Consider the following 24,460-nt stretch of genomic DNA (forward strand, 5'->3'; position numbering starts at 1 on the left):
TCTTTCTTTGTTCAGTTGGGACAGAAGCAGAAGGAGCTAGACCGACTACAGAAGCAGAACAACCTTTTAAAAGAGCAGCTGGAAGATGCACTAGGGAGAGAACAGAGTGCCAGAGAGGGCTATGTACTGCAGGTACTACACTCACCATCCAGCACACAGGATTAGTACGTTTTAAATTGACACCAAATGTACAAATGGCATTGCAACACAAATGTTGACAAAGACATTTTGAGCATTAAAACGTGTAGAATTTTGCAAAACTTCAAGGTACACGTACTGGTCAAACATGTGGTGCATTAAATGGCATCAGCTGTACCACAGTACTTGCTAGATTGTATTCATGGCTTATGATAGATTTATGTGTGGCAACTGTAACTTATAAAATCCTACTAACAGGTGTGGGTGCTTATTCTCTGAAACTATTACGCATGGTTGTGGTGTTCTTGGCATGAGTTTTCACTAACTGTTTTTATGGAGTTTCACATCTCCTGGGAAAAAATTTGATTTGATCTGATATGCATAAGGTAAGAAACTTGACCAATGGGCCTTGCGCTGTGCTTTTTCTCTTTGTTCACATGTGCTTTGTCTGCGTGTTGTTTCCAAGCTTGATATCTGCATGCTTTTTGGTGTTTCAGAATTGCTTACATTAACTAATTGCTTTTTTTACATTGTCCACAGATTAGGTATTCTGTGACATTATCACAGAACCATTTCTTTTTTGTTGTTTTATCACATTTACCTTCTAAAAGTCACAGGACAGAATTTTATTCTTAAATCACGATGTTAGTCAACCATTGAACGGTTTTATTTGTTTGTTTGTTTGTTTGTTTGTTGGGGGCATTCATTTAATTTCCAAGTCACCTCTGAAAAAGCACAGTGGAAGCTTGTGAAAAAACACTGATCAAAAGAGATACTTATAAAGAAAAGGGGAGAACTTGTTTTCCTGGTAACCCCTGAGATGTGGCTCTCCGTATATGTGGCGGAAGTTAGGTGATGTCATTAATGAAACTGTCTCATCAATCTTTTTCAAGAGTGCTACACCCCCTTCCTCTTCACCGCACAGAGTGCCGTGGCAACGCTTGCACAAGCTTAATCAAGATTTGCAGGGCGAATTGGAGTCCCAAAAGCGCAAGCAGGACCTTGCTCAGCAGCAAATTCGGACACTAAAGCGAAGCTATACTGAAGCCCAGGATGCTGTAGACCGCCATGAGGCTGATATTCAGGCTCTTCAGGGTAAACTGGCCTCTGCAATGGCTGAAATCTTAGCTAGTGAACAGGCTGTGGCTCGAATGCGCAATGAGCTCAAGTTAGAGCAGGAGCGTTCAAAGGAACAAGAAGTGGAATATGGGCGAAGTGAGGCCACCCTACGAGCCCAGCTAAAGGACAGTGAAGATAGACTCCGTGAAGTAGAGGCCAGTCTCTTAGAGAGGAACCAGGCCCTTAGGCATCTGGAGCGCCAGCAGGCCCTGCAACGAGACCACATGAGAGAAGTACAGAGGTTGCAGGAGAGGCTGCAGGAGGTGACTGCTCGACTAAGTGCGACTGAAGAGGGTCAAGCACTAAAGGAGGAGCGCCTGAGGAAGGAGCAGCATAGCATGCAAGAAAGTCATGAGAGGGAAAGACAGAATCTGTGCCGAAAATTAGCTGAAGCTGAAATGGCGCAGAAAGAGATGGAGGACAAACTGTTGGAGGCTGAGCAGCAGGTAGAGGCTCTGTTAAGGGGGAGGCAGACCTCAGGAGGAAAAGAATTCAGGGAGGAAATGTTGAAGTTGCAAGAGGAGCTGGCCCAGAAGATTGACATGGTTGAGTCATTGAGGGAGAGTGTGCGTAGGCTAGAAGAAGAGAAAGGCCATCTCACTTGCCGATGTCAGGAGCTTCTTAACCAGATTGCAGAAGCAGACCGAGAGGTGAATAAGCTCCGCAATCGTCTGGAATCTGAAGAGGCTGATTACTACACCCTGGAACACTCATATGAAAGGGCTACCCAAGAGTTTCAGAAAATGAGCCAGTTCCTTAGAGAAAAAGAGGAAGAGATCCGGCAGACTAAGGAGATGTATGAGAGGCTGGTGGAACGCAAAGAAGAGGACCTAAAAGAGGCACTCGTTAAAATGACGGCACTTGGCAACAGCTTGGAGGAAACAGAACAGAAGTTGCAAGCTAAGGAGGAGCTTCTCTGTCAAATGAGTCAAAGCCTCTTAGATAAGGTTGAACCCTGTAGTGCTGAAAAGGATCTGCAAGCCAAGCTTGTGGTTGCAGAGGACCGCATTGCAGAACTAGAGCAGCATCTCAATGCCCTACGGCTGGGCTATGCTGACCTCCGCATGGAAAGACAGCAAATCCCAGAACAGAGCAAGAAGGCAAGGGTTAAAACATCAGCCTCCTTATCACCAAACACAGAGCTTTCACTTTCCTTTGACAGTACAACAAAGACAGAGAACTCCCTAGATGATATGGAGTCTCAAGCTAAGAGATCAAGGATACGTTTTTCCAGTATTCAGTGCCAAAAATACATCAGCTTAGAGAGCCTGGTGGACACAGGACAAAAGGTTGACCAAGATGAAGACATCCGTTTAACTGAAGGAAATATCTCCTCAGATATCACATTCCCACATACTAGTGATCCAGAGAAGTTTATCTCCATCATACATGCCCTGGAGACTAAACTGCTTGCCACTGAAGATAAGCTAAGAAACCTCACACAGAATCTAGAAGAGCAGCGATCCACCCAAGCAGACGACATATCCAAGATTGATCTAAATTTGGCAGAAAATTACCCAGAGAAAGAGTTTAGTTGTGGAAGTGGGATACAGAGTAGTGCTGCCAGTAAGCATTATGCCAAGGCTCTGCTGTGCGTGGAAAATAGTCGAGAAAAAGTCAAGGCTATTCTCAGTGGCTCTCACGATACCACTGGTTCACAGCTGCATTCATTGTCAGAGATAGAGAGTGATTTGTTCAATGCATCACTGTACATCCGACAAGGACAAAAGACGCTGGAAGACCAAACACCAGTGGTTCATCAAAATCAAACTCCAGAGACACTAGAAAAAGAAGCTTTGCACCTCTTTGCCAAAACCTTGACTTATGAGTCAGTAGTTTTGAACAAGATGGCTTTGTTAATACAGACTTCAAGGTCTGACCTCATACAAGCTCTTGCAGAGATATGGGAAGACATAGAGAACATTAAAAGGAGTGACAAAGATTGCTTGGCTATAGTTTATGCTGATGTCTTGACCAGAAAGTTGATGTTAGAGAGCGCATTCTGGAAAGAATTGGAGAAAGCTGAGACAGATGTTGCTAAATGCAAAGAGGGCAGTATGTCAGCTGATGTGGATGTTGATGCTACAATCTTTAACACCTTCATTAAAGCAGAACTAGCTTACTCTATTCAAAACCTTAAACTTTGCTATGAGGAGAAATTCAAAATACTGAAAAGGGAGTTGACTGAAGCTCATGATAACCTACAGCAAAGGGAAATGGCTCTGAAAGCAATTATTGAAGCTTCTAAAAGACCTGATTTGAAAAACGTAATAAAAGAAGTCAAAAATAACTTTGGGTTTAGTAAACAAAAGTTAGCTGACATTCGACCCCCTGAACTTGCACCCTACATGGAGCAGATTGAAATGGAATCAGCTAGAGACTTGGCTGAGGAAATTGTAGACAGACACTTGGCTGAAGAAATGCCTTCTTGCGGTGTTGACTCCATTGAAACACTGCAGAATGCACATGACAACCTGGCTAATGAGCTCCAGAGACAAGCAGCAATCCTCCATAAGTATGCTCAAGAGATAGAAAGTGGTGGAAACCATCCTGGACTGGCTAAAATGATCCATACTCTTTTTGGGCACCAGACTTCACATAATTTCACAAGTACCTCTGTTTGTATGCGTGAAGCCCTTATCCAGGCTCAAGTGGCTTATGTGGCATGCAGGTTACAGGCCATGCATGAACAAGACCTGGGCTTGTGTAGACAGACAGGTCAGAACATGGATGCTCTTGTCCAGCAGCATGCCCGCAACGTCAGTGCAATCCAAGAGAAATACGAAGCGTCCTTACAGGAGGAGCGCCTGAGCTTCACACAGACGGTGGCCACTCTCCAGATTGAGAACCAAACACTGAAGAGTGAGATCAGCAAACGTGTAAACCAGCTCTCCCAGCAGCAGGAGCAACTGGCCCTCCTGGAAGAGCATTACCAGAAGGACACTAAAGAGCTGAATGAGAGGCACAAGAAAGAGCTAAGCCAAGCAGAGCAAGGCCGTGCTTCAACAGAGCTGGCCCTCATGGAGACGATAGCCGACAGCCAACGAAAGTTAGAGGTCCTGTTGGTGGACATGGACACCATGAAGGAGCGGAACGAGAGTCATGTGAGGAAGCTAGAGGAGCAGTTTGAACAGAGGATCTGTGAGCTCCAGCACATCCACAACGATGAGATTGAAAAGTTACATTCTGAGTATGAGGAAAACATTCAATGTATGAAAGAGCAACTGCATGACCAAAAAGGTCTTGAGGTTTCGCACTCGCCACCCTGTGATGAGGCCATAGTGCCAATGGAAGAGGAGGAGCAGGGGAAGGGGGAGGAAGCACAAAATACGTCCGAGATGGACTCCATGGTGGTTCTGAAGGACCGGATCCAGGAGCTGGAGACTCAGATGAACACCATGCGGGATGAACTGGAGAACAAGCACCTCGAAGGAGATGTGGCCAGCCTGAGAGAGAAATACCAGAGAGACTTTGAAAGTCTTAAGGTTTTTGCTCTTTCAATCAATATTACCTTAGTGAATTCATTTTCTTTATAAGTAAGAGAGTAGTAGATAAATAGTGAAATAACTAACTTTTTGCTTTTGTTCGTCAATCTACTAATATTCACTGATGATTTGGAAGCGGGAAATGGTGTAATTTGTCAATACTTGAAATTTTAAAAACCAAAACCTAGATCAGTGTGCTTACAAATTGTAACATGATTGTGAGTGAAGCTTTTAGGGATGTCCTGAACCACTTTTTTCGTTGTTTTTCCTGCAATATGAGTCCTTTAGCCTTTTAGCCATGTCAGCAATGCGTTCCAGGAATGGCATTGTTGGTCAGTCAATCCACCACTTTGCTTCAGACTGAAAAAATTCTGCAAATCTTTCATGGATTGACATAAAAGTTGGTACTTTCATGGCTCCCAAATGATTAATCCTGAGATGGTGATTGTGATCATGGTAAACATTATATGTTCTAAACATCAGCATGTCCGTATTGTTATTATTGTTCTGCTAGCATGGTGACATTAACTTTTGCCAGAAAGCTTATAGTATCACAGAGTTGCTAGCAAGGTTTTGCAAGAGCCTTACTATTTTATATTCATTTATTCATTTCTGCATAATAGTTGCAAAGTGTGGACTTAATCCATTGTAAACCTAGATTAAGATTACCAAATCAATTTAAAAGTAAAGCTCTAAATTAAGAACATATAGCCTGTGTCACAGTTTGAGGGTTTTGTATGATATTTTGTGTCATGTCTCAGTAGTGTTTCTATATTCTCAGTGGAGAAGTGAGTGTCAGTGTGGATCTGTTGTGGCAGGAAGGTTTAGTCCTGTTAATCAGCTTTGGACATCCCTAATAGTTTTACATAATAAAGCAAAGCAATCAGTTGCAGGTTGTTACCACTTGAGTACATTCTGACAATGAAAAGTCTAAAATGTCTCACTTTCTTCCAACATTGTTTCATTTGGGCATCAGTGGACACCATTTCCCACATTCAGTAATAGAAGGAACTACGGTCTATTAATAACAGAAATGCAGCATTGCTCGAATAGAATTTCACTGCTTTAACTCGCTCCTTTACTAACATAGCTGGGCTTTAGATCAAAAAACAGCTTGCATGGTTTCTGTCACTGACTTTGCACGACACACCATGTAGTGAACTAGTGTTAAATATTCCACTGAATCTATAGTCACAAATTAAAATATGAACGGTAAATCATGTACAAAATTATTTACATGATGACAGAGGTTTGACCCTTTCTTTCTGCAGGCCACATGTGAACGTGGCTTTGCTGCAATGGAAGAAACACACCAGAAGGTGATAGAAGACCTCCAGAGGCAGCATCAGAGGGAGATTTCCAAACTTATGGAAGAGCGAGAGAGACTTTTGGCTGAGGAGACTGCCGCAACAATTGCTGGTAAAGAAATAAATTTTATTACCACCTGTAATTTCTATACTTCAAATAAGACTGTCGTACTATAAGATGTGTGTGATCTGTCTTTAATGTAGCTATTGAAGCTATGAAAAATGCGCACAAGGAGGAACTGGAGAAGACCCAGCGCTCCCAACTGAGTGGACTGAACTCTGACATTGATGAGCTTCGCTTACAATATGAGTATGTGTTTTTGATCATCAAATATCAAAACACTTCAAATCTTTTTTTATCTAAAGAAATATAAAAGATTGTGGCATGCAGAGGCAAAGCCTGAAAGTCAAAAATCTTGAAACACCGTTAAGGTTTTAACTATTACCTGTGAGATTGAGAGAATGTTTGTCACATCATAATTATCGCGTTGGTGGATGCTCAAAGAATCCATATCCTGTTGACTCTGTGTTACAGTAAGGACCACTGTAAAAACTTAAATCTTTTGAAAGGTTAACTGGAGTAACATTTAAAATGGTGTTTGGAAAAATCACTTTAACATGATCAAAGTATCCACTCTCTTTTCTGTGAGAAATACTCAAACACATTTGATGAACATCAGGAGAGAGCTCCAGTTGATCTTCTGATGATCTGACTGTCTAGGGAGGAGCTGCAGTCCATCCAGAGAGAACTGGAGGTGTTGTCAGAGCAGTATTCTCAGAAATGTCTGGAGAACGCTCACCTGGCCCAGGCCCTGGAGGCCGAGAGGCAGGCCCTCAGGCAGTGTCAGAGAGAGAACCAGGAGCTAAATGCTCACAACCAGGTTTGAATGCGCATACATGCACATATACATAGAAATACATTTCGGTCCACAGAAATACAGCACAACTTTATTCTGTCCAGCAGGAATTGAATAACAGACTCAGTGCAGAGATCACTCGGATGCGCTCCTGTTTCAGCGGAGAAACGGCATTGTCACCACTCACCCAGGGCAAAGATGTGTATGAACTGGAGGTATGTGTAAACACACAACACATACAGACACACATATACTGATGATTAACTCTTTAAACTTATAAGTGTCTGTCTATCTTGTAGGTGTTACTGAGAATTAAAGAGTCAGAGATCCAGTACCTTAAACAGGAAATCCACTCTTTAAAAGATGAATTGCAGTCTGCTTTAAGGGTAAGCAAAACAAATGGTAATATTGTGAAGGTATGTAGCTGTATTACTTTAGGACTTTTAACAAAAGGCTGTGTCATTGACTTTCATTACCCCAGGATAAGAAATATGCCACAGACAAATATAAGGATATATATACAGAGCTCAGCATTGTGAAAGCAAAGGCTGACTGTGACATCAGCAAACTGAAGGAGAAACTGCTCATCGCCACAGAAGCTTTAGGCGAGAGGACTGTCGATGGAACAGTCACCTCTGGATACGGTAAGTAGAACAAGTTCAGTGTAGCTGTTAGTTTGGTTTTGTGTCAGTTCAAAGGTTTGGAAATCACACTTGTAATACTGTCGTGCTACTTGGTAATAATGATAAGGCCTTCATTGTTTTTTCCAGACATCATGAAATCAAAAAGTAATCCAGATTTCATTAAAAAAGAACAATCAACAACCTCCAAGCAATTGAGAGGCATAAGGTCAAAGGTGAGTGTCAAATTTAATAAAGTTGTTTCCCTTTTTCTTTGATCTCAGATCCAAACCCATTCACTCTAAAGCTACCATTCCAGTTTGCTGTGTGAAGTGGTGTTTCAGGGTTGTGTTGTTCAGACCTTATCAATGTTAATTGTTGCAACTCAGCCACCACCGACTGTAGAAATGTAGAGTTGGCTGGTCAGGACGTTGTCACTGAAAGTCTCTTGTCCCATAAGTTTGTCATCTGTCTGTTCTGTCCATCAGTCTGTCACTGAACAGGTCTCATGGGATAGCTGACACTCCCATTGTGGGGTGATTTCCCCCCAACCCCCGCCCCAAGATGTGCTGTAGGTATAGCATGATGTAGAGCAAAGCATGCCCTTACCACCCTTGCATGGTCTCCCCTATCCCCCCACCCCTTCCCTTTTGCCCCAACCTGCACCTCCCCTCAGGTGAATATTACAGGTGTGAGCATTAACAGTTCTTAGTGTGTCATGCAAAAAACCTCTCTGGTTACATCCCTCCCATACACTATGCTTAGAGGAGCGGCTCGGCATTTTGGGAAATATACTGCACATTTTTGCCAAGAGTTAGATGAGAACATCAATAACACTTTCACATACATTCATTAAATATGAAGCTATATCTGGCAGCCAATTAGATTAGCTTATCTTGGCTTAAAGACTGGAAAGGGAGGAAATAGCTGTTGCCAGGCTAGGTTAAGAACAAAACCTGCCCACAGGCCCCTCTAAAGCTCACCAATTATCCTGATATACCTTGTTTGTTTAATCCATACATTCGTCCTAGTTTGCAGTCTTTATTCTTAGCTAAGCTAACTTGCTTCTGGCTGTAGCTTCTTATTTAGCAATCAAACAAACAAGAGTGTTATAGATCTTCTCTAACACTAAGTCTTGGTGAGACAGCAATTAGGTAAATTTCTTAAAATGTCAAACAGTTTCTTTAATAATCCACTTGTGTTTCAGGTTAGTCATATTTAATATTTAACAAAGTCACTTGAGTGTTGGCACAAATGTAAAGTAATCTGACAGGTAGAAGTACTGAAATGTGAAAATCAGTCGTCTTCGTCAGTGGACTAATGAACTATCTCATATTGTCATATAGAGGGATTTCATCTCATATGTTCCAACATTGTTTTGCTCTGTTAATGTAAAAACCTTTTCTGTAATAGTTGTTTTTTGTCTGAGTCTTTGAATTTGTTTAAGTGTTGTGCACACCCCTGGGTTCTTTTTTATGTGGCATGACCATATTCTAGCATAACCACTTTTCTCTGTGTGTCTTTATATTTTGACCTGAGTTAAAGTGTCATCCCGAGCAGAAAAACCTCTGGGATGGACAGTTGTTTGGTGGCACCTGTGTGTGTCTGTGTTCGTTTCTTAATACTCTTCTCCGCCCACCTGTGCCCTTATCATCTGTTAAAATAATTTACTTTATTTTTCTTCTCTTTAACAGAGCCTGAAAGAGGGACTCACTGTGCAGGAGCGCATGAAGCTTTTTGAGGGAAAAGATTCCAGAAAGATTTGAATACCAACAATCTGAAGTTTCTTTTCTCTCTCCTGGCCTTGGTTTTTGGTCCCGTTGCTAAAGTCATGCCAGCATGAGCTGAAGACTCTTATAGGAAATGGAAAAAAATCTATAAAGGTCGATTCTTAACATGGACCTGCTGCTTCCATGCCTCTGATAAGTTGTCATATATTTGTCTGATTTTTTTTTATTTTTTTTTTTTTTTCTCCATAGTATAAAGTTTTACAGAATCAATCCTGTGTTAGATTTCTTTAAAAACACATAGATATATAATCTGTCCAAGTTGGAGATGTGTCAAATAAGCTGTGAGAGGGATACATGACACCATTTTTCTTGATCCTCTGAAATGCCAAAACAGACAGCAATACACAGTATGAATAATATATATTTCCCAATATGAATTAAGTATCTGCTGTATTTTATTATTGTTACAGTTTCTATATCTAATAATTTTTAATGTGTTTAATGTTGCACCAGTTCCATTGTACATAACTACTGGATATATGTAAGAGTATGGTTTGCTGTTGATTGTTGGGGCATCTGCTGTACTATAACTATGGTTTGATTGATAGTAGAAAACAATGTGATGCTTAACTTGCTTGTGTATGAGAGTTTTATAAAAATGGAGTGTCTGTGTGTGAAGGGGGGGAAGGGGGAGGTGGGATTGCACTTATCACTTGACTACTTGAGGAAGCTTTTTTTTGTCTCAAATTGGTGTAGTGACTTCAAGTCAATTATTGCAGTGCAACCAAACATCCTGACTTCTGTCAAACTTAGTGAACAGCCGTGACTTGTTAGTGATACTGGATTTTTTGTTAAGTTTCTTAAAACCTGAACTTGTGTTTGCTCAGTTTTGACTTTGGTGTGAGAATATCATCTCATAAAAACTGAAACTATTTAGGACTTTGCATGACTGTACAGTATAATTTGATTTGCAGAATGATCATGTTGCCTCATTTTCCTACTTTATGCTTTAGTGTGGAACTCTTAACACTAATAAGCTTTGCTTTGCAAGTCCTACTGTTTAGGTGTTGAGATGGAAATGTTTTACTGTAAGCGGCAGTCTTGAAGCACTTGGCCCAATCCCTGACCTCTCACTGAAATCTAGTCGTGCCTCAACTGAGTGAAGAATATAAACATCCATGAAACCTGTGCAGCTATGGATACACACTGTATAGTATTCAAACCACGCCTTGTACATATATATGCCACACGGAAGACTTCTGTGTTTTGTTTTAAACTTGTACCTTGCTCACTAGCTCTATATGAAATATATATATGAATATTTTTTATTTTCATTTGAATGTATAACGTCAAATAAATGAAGTGTTTGGAAATCTTGCAGTTGTATTTTTCACAAACATCCATGTTGGAGCTAACTGTGGTCCCTTGCAGTGTTGAAATGTAGTGATGGAGACCAGTATTAGCATTAGCATTAGCATTACTGCTTTTAGAAAGTAACTAAGCACATTTAGTCAAGTGTTGTACTTCAGTACAAAGTTGAGTTATATTTACTTGATTATTTCAATTTCATACTACTTTTTAATTCTTGTGTACAACATGTTGGAAAGAAATATTGCACTTTTTACTCCACTGCATTTATCTGACAACCATAGCTACTAATAACTTCTCAAACTAAAAAGACAAAAGCAAATTTCAGAGAGAAGCCCAACAAATGACAACAGCTCAGTGCAGCAGAACTTTGGTCTTTCTTCATCACTACCTCTCAGATTTATCTCGTGACTCTTTGTAGGGGCCTGAGCTTTAGTTAGGGAACCATTGGGCTAAATAACTGCACTGTATATAAATTAGCTAAAACTGAAAACCAAAAATATATCTTTCTGTGAATATCAAAACTTAAAACATCAGATAAATGTAAAATATAGGACAGTTGAGTAAAGAATTTGAGTACTTCTTCCCCCATTGTGCTTTTGTCCACAAATCATTGTAACAGCAAACACTGCACAGGCTCCTCCGAAACAAAACAAGCATTGATGTGAATATTATTCTATAGTAAGTCATCACTACAACCAATAGAGGAGAAAATATCTGGAGTAGACAACAGAGTTTACCAGTAGACAAAGACAAGCCTTTCACACTGGTTTATGATCAAAGACTGTAAATCCATTCATATAAACTTACTATTCACTACTTGAGGCATATTATTGTCATTACAGGCTCATGTTACTGTAGATATATAAGACAGGTTTTCTAATATATACAGTGACAAAAGTAAATCAGCTTGAATTTGTACAGATTTGACTTAAGTTCGAAGACAGAAACACATTCATAGCTCAGTCTAATACAACAATTTTCCAATACATCTGTTTTATTACATCTGCTACTAGTTATTTTTCGTGTCATCTCGATGTCATTATACTGAGTAATTCCACTACTACAAGTTACTGCTACCTTGATTGTAGTTGGCTGTTCTCAAGTGATTTCTTTTTACTTTACTGTAGAAACTGAACATTTGAAGTGCACTGTTACAAGGTCATGAAAAGATAACTACAAGATAACTACAGGTGTGGTAAAATAGTTTGCATTTGTTCTAGCCAATCAACCGAGCCAACTCATCTGCTCCTCCTCTTCCTCCCCCCTCCTCCTCCTCATTGTGTTTCAAAGCGTCTCTCAGTCTGACCCAGAAAGCGGCCTGCTCTTCTGGTTTCTCAGGCCACAGCAGGTAGGTCTTCTTGCGGACAATCTTGCGTAGGCGCGTGTAGGGAGACAGACAGTGCTGAGGTATCTCCTCCAGGAAGACCAGCAGCAGGACATCACTGCCATCACACAGAAGCCTCAGACTGGCCAGCTGAAACTCCACAGAGCACCACTCACTGCACAGGAAGTGACGTGTCACCACACAGATGGTGTGGCGAGAGCTGTAGATGGCTGCCTCGATGTTCTCCAGGACAGCGGCGCCTGGGCGGAAGTCTCTGTGGTGGAGGCACAGCCTGAGTCTCTGTGCACCATTGCCTGGCGTCTCTAGGTTGGGCAACAACTGTCCTATCACCCAGGCCTCGTCCCTAGAGCTGTAGGAAATGAAAGCATCGTACTGGAATCTGGGCCCTGCTGCCCCTCTACGTCGACGTAGTTTTGCCTTGAGCATGAGCAGCAGGATGCGGATGGCAGGGCCCTGTATGTGCCAGGCCAGGCAAAAACATACAAGCAACACATCCATCACAGAGCAGATGATGAACAGAGCTAAGGAAACCTCCTCATAGGAGCAGGCCTTATCATCAAACTGCCACAGGAAGGGAGATTTCCTGTCGTTGTCACACTGGAGGTTGTACAGGTAGGACACCTGGTGGGAATTTAACAGGAAAAAACAAAACTGTATCATCTGAACTGTCAAAGAAAGTTACAAGCCCTGACTTTGACTTGGTTTATAACATACAGTAATTTCTGTACCTGTGTATGAGGATTATGGATAGCCCAGCTCTTGAACCAGGCATTATCACAGGTACAGGTGAGTGGGTTTCCTGTAATGTCCAACATACGCAATCTGGAAACACGCAAACATACACCAAGGCTGACAGTTTGATTAAATTCAAATTCATGCAAAATATCTGTGTACTAGTACAGGTAAAGTTGATACAAAAGCAGTGCTTAATTTCCAGGTCTGTCTAGTTCTGTGATGTAGATGTTAGACAGTGTCATATAGTGGAGGACATGAAATCAAAACGTGGTAGTACAGCATGTTCGACTAACCCTTTATCACCTACTATATAATGACTGCAGTACAACATTTGACAGGCTGTTTTTTTTAGCCAGTGTATTTAGCTGTGGTGGTAGATATATTTATTTATATTGTACTCCCGAACCCAGTGTAGATGTCGAAACAACACAGGGAAATAGCGTCATTGTCACCTTTTTTTCTTAGTATAGGGAAGGAAATTAAGTCTAGCCTTTGCTGAATAGTTTTTACTTCATGAAACAGGCACAACCATTTAGAGTTAGACCCAGTTCTTCATCTAAAGATTAAAGAAATTGTTACTGTTTTTCTGATGTGGCTTCACTAAAAAGTTATTTCCACATTCTCTGTGATTATGTCTAGGACAATTTCACCAATTTTTTTCAAAATCACCTCTGCACTCAGCGGTTCGCATTCTGACAGGGTGATCACTGAGGTCTTCAGAAAGCCCTGAAAAACTTGTGTTGAAAAACTGGAAACTCACTGCACAGTGAGACAAGAATATGTGTTCTACCAATGAAAATACAGAATTTTAATTCACCTTATTCAGCTGAAATTTTTTACCTCAGACATGTCAAAAATAAATCATATTTGAGATCCTCTTTTTGGCAGTTGAACGTGAATATATATCTGACCACTTTGTGAGATCCATGATTGTGTCTGGACCAGGCTCGCTAAGGAAGTGAAGTAATGGGTAATGTTTATTAAACCTACAGGCAGTGATGCACTGTCACGAAAGATGTAAAACAACAGGTTTTGAGTTTGATTGATACCACTCCCATCTCTGTAGGGTAAATATGAAGCCAGGTGGTTGTAGCTTCAGATTTAACCTACAGATGTGGTCTCATCTCATCGCTCAACAAGAAAGTGATTAAGCATATTTCCCAAAACGTTGAACTTTTCTTTTAAGAGCTGGTTGTGAAGATATCTCCTCTACCTTGGCAGAGCATCCAGCATCCTTTTGTCCACGGTGTGCAGGTGGTTTGAGTGGACTTTGAGGACTTCCAGTGTATTATCTGGAGGCAGCAGGTTAGCAGGCAGGGCATCTAGGTCCACCCTGTAAAGAGTCAGCTTCCGCAGCCTTTTCAGAGGGGAGAACACTGCGCTCAGGTTGGTCATTTTCATATCCACTCCAGCTATGTACAGGATCTTCAAATTCACCAGAGGAACAAAAGCCTCCTCATGGAAGTTGAGCTTGATGCTGTGCCCTATGGCAATTGAATTAAGCTGATGTTGACCTTGGAAGAAACGCGGCCCAATGTTCCCAATGCCCTGACCACCAGGCCCCTGGTAATTCATCTCCAGGTACTCCAAAATGGACATGGAAGATAGACAAATACAGAAACAGAAAGACAGATTCATTCACAGAGTGCTTTCCTCTTCCTCTACTGATCAGGAAGAGCATATAACTGCCTCAAAGAAATGCATTTACCTCTAGAGAAGTAAGGTTGATGAAAGGAGATTCGTAAGATCTAAAATGGAGGCGGTTGTTGTACAGAACAAATTGCCTCAAATTTATAAGTCCAGACAGAATAGATGGTGTCAGCCTCTTAATGCGGTTCCCACTTAAGTCCAGGTATCTAATGGATTAAAGGATTTGTTAAATAAATGGACAAACAGGAAAGATGAATACACAAGCAGAGAATCATGAATACCTGAGACTTGTCAGATCTTGGAAGGAACCCTCTTCAATGAAATCAATAATGTTCAAACTGAGGTTGAGCTTGGTTAGCCTCTTCAGCTTACTGAAAGGCCTCTTTGTGATGTATTTTAACAGGTTGAACTGCAAGTAGAGCTGCTCAAGTTTGGTGAGAGCACTGAATACGTTTGGTGTCAACTCAAGGACTTCATTCTTCATGAAGGAGAGACGAGTCAGCTTCTCCAGAGGCGCAAACCAGGTTGGATCAATGTCACGTATTTTGCCCCTGTCTAAACTCAAAAAGGTGAGTTTGGGCAGGCCTTTGAATGCATCCTGCTGAATGACGACCTTATTTTGATTTAGCTGCAGTGTTTTCAGTTCTTGGAAACCGTGAAATGTAGTGTGAGATATCTCCTTCAACCCACAGTTAATGAGATAAAGCCTGCTTGTATTGCCTTTACCCAGTGACAAATGGGCAACATTGCCAAAGTTTGCATCCATAATAATGACCACCGATGGTGTGGGACAGTCCAGCAGGCTGGAGTTATGTTGGGGTAACCTGGATCCTTTCAGGTCAACCTGTATCAAGTTAAATTGACATTATATTTCATTAAAGCACATAAAAAACAATAGATTTTGCATGAGCAAAGAGATACTGCATTACAAGAACACATACCTCTACTCTCTCAAGCTTGTCCATTCCTTTTAGCACTGCACAGACAGTCAGAGGAGATTTCTCCAAAAACAGAGAAAATGCCACCATAGAGAGATTCCTCTTTGCATCCATAGAAAGTCCCACTAACGCTTGTACTTTAACTCTCTGAAGAAGCAGGCTCGTCAGCCTGGGGTTGGAGGCAAAAACATCCGCCTGCAGCTCCAGCTTTGAGTTATTGGACAGCCTGATGTACTCAAGGGCAGTGAAACAGCTCACATTTACCCTCTGGATGTTGTTTGCAAAAAGATCCAGACTCCTAAGAGTCGAGGAGCCCCCAGACTCTAGACAGCTGAAAGATTTGAGATTGTTGAGAGACAGATCGACTTTTTGAATTGCTGGAAGATAATTAAAGATACCTGGAGAAATTGTTGCAAGAATGTTGTAGGGCAGAAGAAGAGTTCGAAGCCTGGTGAGTCCCTCAAAGGCATTTGAGTGGATGCTGGAGATGTTATTGCTGGTAAGGTTGAGACAATCCAGGACATCCAGGCCTCTGAATTCTCCTCCTTTTAGAGAGACCAGCTGGTTCTGGCTCAGGTCCAAGTTTTTGAGTCCGAGCACCTGACTGAATGATCCAGATGGGATGACTCTGATCTTGTTCTTGCACAGGTTGATTGTTGTTATGTTATCAGGCATCATTCTAATAACATCAGACAGGTTGGCAATGTTGCGATTGAAGCACCACATGATGTTGGTCGCAGGGTAGTTCTGTGAGCAGCCTTGAAAGCCAAAACCCCAGCAAGCCGAGGTGTTGAGCAGAAGCAGGAACAGGACGGTTTGCAGCATCTTCACTTGACACCAACTTTGGCACAGACTGCACAGAGGTCAGACCAAAGACATACGAAAACAGGTTCTGATAGAAAAACCAGTGGGTAAATTAGAGAATCTCACAAGGAAGCTGAGCTGAAAATGCACTTAAACATGCAATTGTTCTTTCACAAACACAACACAGACCTACCCATGGTCATGTTTTTGGCCAACATATGAATGTAAGTCCAATATCCACTCACTTTTAGCTCTTGTTTTGATCTCCACCAACTTCCGAGGGGAATATTTGGCTCTTCAGCAGCTAAATGTCCCGCTATGTTCGACAGCTAGTTGTTAACTGTGTCTGTCTGTGGTTTGGTGCTGAGCAGGTAGTATAAACTGGGTTTTTAGAGCTTCACTGAAAAAAGCTGCCTGTTGTATTCAAAGACAAAACTATGAGAGCAGTGACAGTGAACCAAAACAATAATTTTCACATTGTCATTTGATGCCTTGTTAAGATGAAAACACTGACCACAGACGGTTTTCCCTGCTGTACAACTTAATTCCCCCTTTGATTTAATGAAAGCTGCAACATGTACAGACTGCAGTCTTCTTTTTTTCTTGACATTTTCAACGGGAGTTTTTTCTTTAATGATAGTTTTTCATCCAATAAAAATCATTTACCTCTCTGTCCTTCCTTATTGCATGGGAAAATGATATGTGATATGACATGTATAATATTCAATTAATGTCACAGCTTTTGCAGTTTTTGCATTTAAAAAATAAGGAAAAAAATAATTCTGCTTTTACTTTTTCCAATTACCCTCTTACTCACTTACTCACTTACACTACAGTGTTACATGCTGACTCTGCAACATTTTATATTCATGATAATATAAATGATCATTTAATTTGTCTAAATTTGAATAGTTTTGACAGGATCATTAAGCATGTTCCAATAATGACAATTAAACAAAAATATGAAAACTTACCTTTTTATGGTCCTCTTATGCTGCCTTCATTTGCACAGCTGCACTTCCTTTTTGAAAAGGCAGCAGTTCTCTAAATAAATCAGTCTCTATTTGAGGAAGTCACTCTTGTCACCCCACTGAAGGTAGTTTATTAGTTTGTGAGTGTACTGTGTAATGTCTTTTTTTTCCCTTTCTTTCAGCACCATGTCAGTGCTGACAGGGTGCATTAAAAAAACTCATCGGGCTTTAAATCTTTTGTCCACATGAGGGAGCTCTCAGCCGGTCATGGTTTTACTGACGCTACACGCCAGAGCAATATTATCCAGAGAGAGCAGAAAACCTTAAACCAGTCAGGGCCATTTTACCTAATTTGCAAACATCAAGATATTAGTTTCATCATTAAGAATCAATGAATGATTTTAAACTTGTTACAAAAAACTTTAAACTGTCTGAAACCTTGCTCTATAAAGCACTGTAGGATCTGCATGAATAGATTGAACGCCAATAGTTTTTCTTTTTTTACAGCTCTACTTTAGTAAACAAATCTAGGAACCAAATATTTCTATTTGTCTTTTTTTAAATACACAAATGCTGTAGTGGGTATAATCGAATGTTTCTGCCTGACACTTTGTGTGTGTGTGTGTGTGTGTTACAGTATGTTTTTTGTAATAGCTCAATTAAGATATTCGACAAATATAATATAAATTGAGAAAAAGCATCAGACAGACATTTTGCCCTCTTCAGGCTGAACGTGCACTGGTGGCTCCTCTGGTCGTGGCAGCTGACCTTTGCTGCTCCGTCTTGAGTGTGAGGGTGATGAAGGAGCCAGAGGACATGGAGCAGCCCAGCGCTGGGTGCTCATCCTGGGGGTAGACAGGTAGTCCTCTGTTTAGTCAATGTGGAGCTTGGCTTCAGGGGCTCTGACCTTTGCAGGGGGGACTCCTGGATTCAGGAGCGGAGGCACAGGTAACCTCACTGATGGTGATTTAGCTCAAGGAGCTAATTCACCTTTCGCACTGGCACCCGACTACGTCAGGGCAGATAGAGGAGAGTGAGGTGGAGCTGCCACCATGGATCTGTTTGTCTCTAGCCTCTAAAAGATAGTTATAATAGCATTTAGCCTCATATCCTCTCCAAAAGGGACTGAACAGCAAAGTGTTGAATTTATATTCAAACAATGTTACAGTAAGCTTTTATATATACACAATATAATTCAAATCTTTTTGTGTTTCCTGTACCTCTTTTTGTCCCCACCATATTCTCTCCTTTTGTTCTACTTAAATCATAAAAATAATGAAACGTTTTGTTTTTTACTCAGTTTAATCAAAGAAATACAGTGTGTATCATACAATTTAATTTCATCAAGTGAAATGATGCAGCCCGACATGACATCATCCATATAAAACCATTTACCCTTTAAAACATTTTACTTACATTTTTTGTAATTACAATATTTACAAATCCATTCAAAGGATTGTCTCTCAGCATGATTTTAATGGACTTCATTGTTTAAATTATCCTGATGGAAATTATTAAAAGCCGATGTTACATTTTATTATTTCATTATTAGAATCTTATTGTAACAATCAATGTTCTTAGTACATTAGAAATCCTTCTCTTTCAAATTATCATTCATTTTTCTCATAAGGTGCAAAATGTTTGAGGTTTTTGTGAAGGTAAACTGAGAATAAGCGTGACTGTCCTCCTCCAGCCAGTGAAAATCAAAGGCATGCCAGCGACAATAAAGACAACTGCATTTGAGGACGGTAAAAAATCAGTCATATTACAGTCAGAAGAACAGAGGTTTAGATGTCAGTAGCCGTCAAAGGGCTTGGAGGACACTGAGCTTCTAGTCGCTGCATGGATGGCGTTCTCTTTGAGGTCTTGGCGGTGGCAGGGAGGTCTGTGAACACCACTGATCGGCCGTCGGGGCAGAGCAGGACGCTGGAGTCTGCCTCACACTTAGTGGTTCTGCTCGGCCACAGGGCCTCAGCTGGGCTGGGCCTGATGCTGAGACCACCAGGAGACAGAACCTCTGTGTTTACCACTGATGCCTGGCTCATCTTAATCAACATGTCCAATGACTGCTTACGACTCTCCAACGAAGCCTTCATCGCCTTCCTCTCACTCTCATCCTCCTCTTCCTCCTTTTTCTCCTCCAGCTCCTCCTCCTCCTCCTCTGTCTCTGTACTGTTGCCTTTAAGACTGCCGTCCTCTCTCATGCCCTGGTCACCAGCCAAATCTGTCGAGTCCCTCTTGACTGACAGGTCCAGAGGCCCGTCGCTCTGGCGAGCTGTCCGCTCCAGCGCCTGGTGGATGTGGGAGAGTTCGCTGCGGATTTTGCTCAGGTGTTCCCAGAGGTGGCGCTGGGCAGGAAGGTCCTCCTTCTCCAGGTGGGAGATTTTGCGCTCAGCCTCTTGGTACTCCTGCAAGGCCTTGGAGAGGTCACTCAGGAGAGCAGCCACCGACTCTGAGGCTCCCGCTCCCATTGTCCGAGCAGCAGTCGAGTCTTGGTTATTGGGTCCCCCACAAGTTAAAAGAGAGGATGTTTCACTGCAGGGACTGGTGAGAGGATCGTTGTACCACAGTTCATTGGGCCGGGTCTGCAGCTGAGCATCCTGCAAACTGTGGATAGGAGTAATTTTAGAAACTTTCTCAACGGAAACCTTTAAGGTTTGAGAGAAAGACAGAAAAGACATACTCCTAACCTGTCAAATCTGTAGATATTATTAAGTGGTGATGGTACTCCTCCAACTACTCTTTTTACTTGTTGTGATAATTATTAGATAAAATTTAAAATTTAAGAAAATATTTACCTGTTCATATTCTTCAAGAGGTCCAGAGTGAAGCCCATGGCTGGCTTCTTCTCCACAGGTGCCTCCTGGTTCCCCAGTGGAGCCCCTGTCCTCTTTAACCCCCAGCTTGCTTTGCCTTCCTTGGCTGTAGCCTGCACTTTATCCCCCAGCCTGTAGCCCTGGTCGGGGGAGTCTCTCTGAGGTGACACCCAGCCAGCAGGGGAGACAGCCGCGGTCCCAGGCCGCAAAGCTGGCACTTTCCACAGGTTGACTTTAGGCTGGAAGCCAGACAGGGGATTCGCTTCTAGACTGCTTGTGGATGTCTTGAGCACTTTGCTGGCGTCACTCTGACTGGAGGCCGCTCCAAACGTGTGCTCACACAGGAATGGGTAGTAGAGACGAGGAGGGATGAGAGCTCTGTCTGCGTGTGTTCCGGAGGCTGGGTGCATCAGCTGAGCGGCCGACGCCAGGAAGGGTAGCTGGGCAAGCTGTGCGTGGGTCTGGGCAGTGACACCCGTGGCAGCAGTGGGAATAGCTGAGTTCATATAGGAGAAGAGGCTGGGGCTGATGGGGTAGCCCACCCCGAGCACTGACAGATTTAGTCCGGTGGGATCCTGATAGTCCACCAGGTTTGGCGGGGGAGGGTAACAGGGAATTGAGCTACTCACTCTGGGCTGAGCTCCCTCAGATTTGGCCTTAGTGTGGCTGGAAGCTAACAGGCGCCACTGCTCCGACAGCAGCCCGGGAGCTGTTAGACATGTCTTGGATAGCTTATAGTGTTTCAGCTGGGCCTCTACTTCTACTGAGCGTGCTCGCAAAAGCTGGTCTTCTAGGGAGAGCATGTCAGCCATCAGCAGCTCTGACTCTGGCTGCTTGGCTTTCTTGGCAGAAAACTCTGCAGCGTCTCCTCTGCTGCTGCTGTTACTGGAGCTCTCTCTCGTCAGCCCCGCAATCTCTGCTCCCTCGCCTCGTCCTCCCTCCTCTTCTTCTTCTGGTCCCTGGCTTTCCCTGTCCTCTCCTTCCTCCTCCATGTTCCTCTGCTGCCTTTGTCTCTCCTCAGTCCGTGTCACCTGCTCTATCTCGTCCTTTCCAGGAGCAGTGAGACCGTGTGCCTGCTGAAAGGGTCGTAGCTGGTCTGGGTGCAGGATGTTGCCCTTTTTATAGGGCCAGTCTGACTCTATGAGCAGAGAAAGGGAGTTCTTACACAGGCTGTACTTCATATGGTTGTACAGGTGAGACTTCTCCATGCAAGTGAAGGGGCACTGGAAGCATTTGTAGTTGTAGGGTTTGCCCCATGGCCGAGGAATATAGTGAGGCTTCTTAGGCTTGCGCTCCTTGTGTTTGCTGGCAGATGTCACTTTGCAGGTGTCGTCCTTGGACATGACTGAGCCTTGATTTTTATAAAGGTTTTGTGATTCAAATTATGATAATTCAAAATAGATTTTTAGATTTTCTATCTTTTGTGTACATTTCATTGGGTGCAGGTTTTTCCTTGGCTTTGTAAGTGGATGGGGATGAAAAAGAACATTTTCTTGATGAAAGTGAAGACGAATCTGTGAAACAAACAAGACAATATTGTATGAATGAAACTGCGGAACATCAACCAGCAAGAACAGATTATGTACATTACCCTTCACCCACATGTATCACATATTCTTCCCTTATTTGTTCTTTGAAAAAGGAGACAGCTTACCCAAATGAAGCTCTGTGCAAAATCTAAATATCCAAGATAAAGTTGTGTGTGCAATGACTGATATATGTCATTATGCACATATGTGTATTATGAGAACACATTTGTTGTCTGCCTAAGCTGAGGGTTGCCACTAACCTAACTGCAGGGAGGCCCACACTGCTCGGTTCTCACTGTACCTGCCACTACTCATTAGTTCCAGTGCAGTACAAGGCGCTAGCAGGGCCCAGGGCTGGGGGGCAAACGGGGCCGTCACAGGGGACTCTGCACCTGTGCAGAGGACCCTCGCAACACTCTCAGGCCTGCTTGAGTTCGGGGGTCGGACCCTCCAAGGCCAGCTACAGGCAGTGCACGGCCAGGCTGAGGGTTGAGTCGGGAATGGAAGGGAGAGGAGTTGGGGGGTTTGAGGCCTGGTTCCTAATGAGAGCCTGGCACATGCCTATAGGGCGTCATTAGTGCCAGGACTGGGATCTGGGTCAGGACACGGTGCTTAAGTTCAACTGCTCTCCTGTCTCGTCTTACTACCTCTGCATTTGGAGTTGGGTCATACTTTGTTACTCAGTGAACAGTAATAACATGGATTATGAGGCTTTGAGTGCTGAATGAGATATATTGTATACAAAAAGAATTAAAAAATTTCTATTTATTGTGATTGTGAGGATTATTTCAGAACTTGAATATTATAAGAGAGGATAAAAACCTCTATAATGGGATTTTTTATTAATATGTTAATTTGTTTTTATTTTGTTTTGTCTTTCTTCCACCTCCATTTAGCATTTTAAAGTGATCTTCTATTTGCACATTTCCATTTACTTATAACTCCTTCTGTACTAGAAATGTTTTCTCCCGTACTTTAATTAGTATTCTTCTCTTCTAATACTTCAAAATAAATTTAAATACCGCACAATTTTTTTTTCATCTGTTAAATTACAGAAACTTTGTGATCTTTTTAGACTTCAAGCCAAGCCGGTGGGAGAGCCCTGCAGAGAAAGACGATGTGAGGAAGCGTGTGCTCCTCAATTTAAAACACTCTGCTTTGAGGCTTTTATTTTGTCTTTTTCCCCAGGTCATTCAAAGATAAAAGTCTGTGTGATGCTCAGGTTCCAAGTTGAGGCAAAAACAAACTTCACTAACTAATCTTTTTCTGTCTTACACAGACTGCTCTTCACAAAAAAAAAAAAAAAGATAAAGGCCAGTGAAGCAAACACAGGTGATGGATGGCCTGTTATACTGAGAGACAGAGGACAACCTCATCAATAAAACCCACAGCACAAAGGGTGATGATGAAAAACACAGTGAGCTTAACATAGGATGGCAGGCTGTTGCCAACCGCTCTCCCAACTGGACCCTCAGACTTGGCCCGGTGGTGGCTGACCATTTGATTGGCTCACTTGTCCGCCCCGGGGCTCTGACCTGGGCTTTGAGCTCATAATGGAGCCTAACAGCTGCTGCTACGAGCCAATCAATAAAAATCATTTTTACAGTAGATTTTCCCTCTTCTGGCCACTGCTATCCGCCCAACTCTCCACTGACTGTGCACTTTGGCCCCCCCGCTGCCCCATATCCAAACCCTGCGGTCTTGTTTTAAGCTTTTAGGGCTGATGATCAAACAAGCATCACCGCTTGAACATCTATTGTTGCAATTAAGGAGGTTCACCACAGTAAAAGCTGTGACAAGTTACATGCAACAGCAACTGCACCACTGGCAGCCTATGGCACAGACTATTTGTACACTAAGTAAATGCACACAAGGGCTGTAGGCCTAAATAAAATTATAAATACATACTTCAAATTAAATTAAATACTTTACCTAAGATCAGAATTAGATGTTGCCTGTCTCCCTCTGAAAAAAGATCCTGCAAAAGAAGAAAGATAATTTAAGAATTACAATTTCAGAAACATTCATCATAGTTTCTTGCTTTCTGCCTTTTCATGTTTCATTTTCGGTGTAAATAGGCTTTTATTTGATAGACTATTGCAATCAAACAATTTTTGGAAAAACTGATTTTCTAGAATCACAAACCTCAAATTTATTGCATATGTAAATAGAAAAGTTATTTACTGGTATTTAAATTTTGCAGCAAAACACCAGATGCTGCTGCTGCTGATGAATTCATACAAGGTTTTGTTAATAAATGTAATAGGCATCAAAACTACGTTTTATAATGCAAATGTTTTGTGACTATTCAGTTTAAATTTTGAATTCAAAAGTGTTTAAAATAAATTAATAAAGTCCTCTGCATTATATTTCATATAACTTTATAACCAGATTTAATCTCAGAAAAAGCAAAACAAAATTAAAAATAAATAAATAAATAAACTCACATTTCAACTTTATGCCTTTATCTTTCAAAAACTACAAAATAAAAGCTGCGCAGTTAAAACAAAAAAACATTTTCTAAGTGCAAGCAAAAGCACCACGTAGCGGGCCTCTTCTTAAGTTCTTCTTTTTTTTAAAAAAAATATCACTTAATCTTAACAAACTAACCTGCTCGGATGCCATTAGGTAAATAAAAGTAGAGAGGAAATGCATTCATCCGTACCTAGAGAGCGTCCCGGTGAGGCTGGCTGTCACTCCTCTGCAGCGGCACTGAGAGGGCAGCGCGTCCCGCTCAAATGGGAGCGCAGGAGCGAGTGTGGAGATATATATTGACTGGGAGCACTGCCCGGAGGCACTACAATACAGCAGCTCCCCCCTCCACTCCCTCCCCCCCCCCCCTGGATTGTCAAATGTGGTCTCTACCTTGCAGCCAGGATGCAATATAACAACTTACACAATACTGGCAAAGGTTTGGTTGGTGATGGCTTCTCGTTATAACGGAGGGCAGAGATGACATTTCATCAGGAGGCAGCTCCGTGAATGTTTTACTCCAACCAAACGTTTGCATCGAAAACTGAAACAATTAAGTTGTTTAATTAGTTA

The 24,460-nt window shown here is 42.0% G+C and overlaps 3 protein-coding genes across 9 annotated transcripts in view; 1 reads left to right on the forward strand and 2 right to left on the reverse strand.

The window, feature by feature from the left end:
* Positions 1 to 10,629, forward strand: part of LOC139608396 (protein outspread) — a 48,129-nt gene extending 37,500 nt beyond the window's left edge. For 6 of the 7 annotated variants that reach the window (XM_071462088.1, XM_071462085.1, XM_071462087.1 and 3 more), the window contains 10 exons: positions 16 to 132; positions 1,032 to 4,742; positions 6,014 to 6,161; positions 6,254 to 6,359; positions 6,771 to 6,930; positions 7,014 to 7,121; positions 7,206 to 7,292; positions 7,388 to 7,550; positions 7,677 to 7,762; positions 9,221 to 10,629. In XM_071462088.1, coding sequence (XP_071318189.1) covers positions 16 to 132; positions 1,032 to 4,742; positions 6,014 to 6,161; positions 6,254 to 6,359; positions 6,771 to 6,930; positions 7,014 to 7,121; positions 7,206 to 7,292; positions 7,388 to 7,550; positions 7,677 to 7,762; positions 9,221 to 9,292 — 4,758 coding nt within the window. In that variant the 3' untranslated portion in view covers positions 9,293 to 10,629. Of the gene's footprint in view, positions 1 to 15; positions 133 to 1,031; positions 4,743 to 6,013; positions 6,162 to 6,253; positions 6,360 to 6,770; positions 6,931 to 7,013; positions 7,122 to 7,205; positions 7,293 to 7,387; positions 7,551 to 7,676; positions 7,763 to 8,014; positions 8,098 to 9,220 lie in introns of all 7 variants that reach the window. The other variant, XR_011685017.1, reaches the window with a different exon arrangement.
* Positions 10,630 to 10,948: 319 nt separating this feature from the next.
* LOC139608398 (toll-like receptor 13) lies at positions 10,949 to 17,402 on the reverse strand. Its single transcript, XM_071462091.1, has 7 exons — positions 17,074 to 17,402; positions 15,299 to 16,148; positions 14,639 to 15,201; positions 14,416 to 14,563; positions 13,921 to 14,291; positions 12,701 to 12,794; positions 10,949 to 12,593 (listed from the first exon to the last, which is right to left on the reverse strand). The coding sequence occupies exons 2-7, from the start codon at positions 16,118 to 16,120 to the stop codon at positions 11,844 to 11,846; spliced, it is 2,748 nt and encodes a 915-aa protein (XP_071318192.1). The 5' UTR covers positions 16,121 to 16,148; positions 17,074 to 17,402; the 3' UTR covers positions 10,949 to 11,843.
* A 951-nt stretch (positions 17,403 to 18,353) lies between these two features.
* On the reverse strand, positions 18,354 to 24,216 carry prr35 (proline rich 35). The gene is made up of 4 exons (XM_071462744.1): positions 24,081 to 24,216; positions 23,348 to 23,393; positions 19,869 to 21,400; positions 18,354 to 19,677 (listed from the first exon to the last, which is right to left on the reverse strand). Exons 3-4 carry the CDS (start codon positions 21,227 to 21,229, stop codon positions 18,858 to 18,860), a joined length of 2,181 nt encoding a protein of 726 aa, XP_071318845.1. The 5' UTR covers positions 21,230 to 21,400; positions 23,348 to 23,393; positions 24,081 to 24,216; the 3' UTR covers positions 18,354 to 18,857.
* Between the last annotated feature and the right edge of the window lie 244 nt (positions 24,217 to 24,460).

Source organism: Trachinotus anak, unplaced genomic scaffold, assembly GCF_046630095.1.
Source record: "Trachinotus anak isolate AG129_WGS33_773 ecotype Australia unplaced genomic scaffold, CSIRO_AGI_Tana_v1 ptg000025l, whole genome shotgun sequence".
In the NCBI taxonomy this organism is placed as follows: Eukaryota; Metazoa; Chordata; class Actinopteri; order Carangiformes; family Carangidae; genus Trachinotus; species Trachinotus anak.

Bases quoted from the DNA above. Each gene is read 5' to 3' on its own strand.
- LOC139608398 (XM_071462091.1), bottom strand. From the start codon at position 16,120: ATGCTGCAAACCGTCCTGTTCCTGCTTCTGCTCAACACCTCGGCTTGC. The intron at 14,564-14,638 runs GTATTCATGATT...TTAATCCATTAG, and splicing joins CAAGATCTGACAAGTCTCAG to ATACCTGGACTTAAGTGGGA. The intron at 12,795-13,920 runs GTAGAGGAGATA...GCGTGTTTCCAG, and splicing joins ATGCTGGATGCTCTGCCAAG to ATTGCGTATGTTGGACATTA.
- prr35 (XM_071462744.1), bottom strand. From the start codon at position 21,229: ATGTCCAAGGACGACACCTGCAAAGTGACATCTGCCAGCAAACACAAG. The intron at 19,678-19,868 runs GTAAATATTTTC...TCCTATCCACAG, and splicing joins CTCTTGAAGAATATGAACAG to TTTGCAGGATGCTCAGCTGC.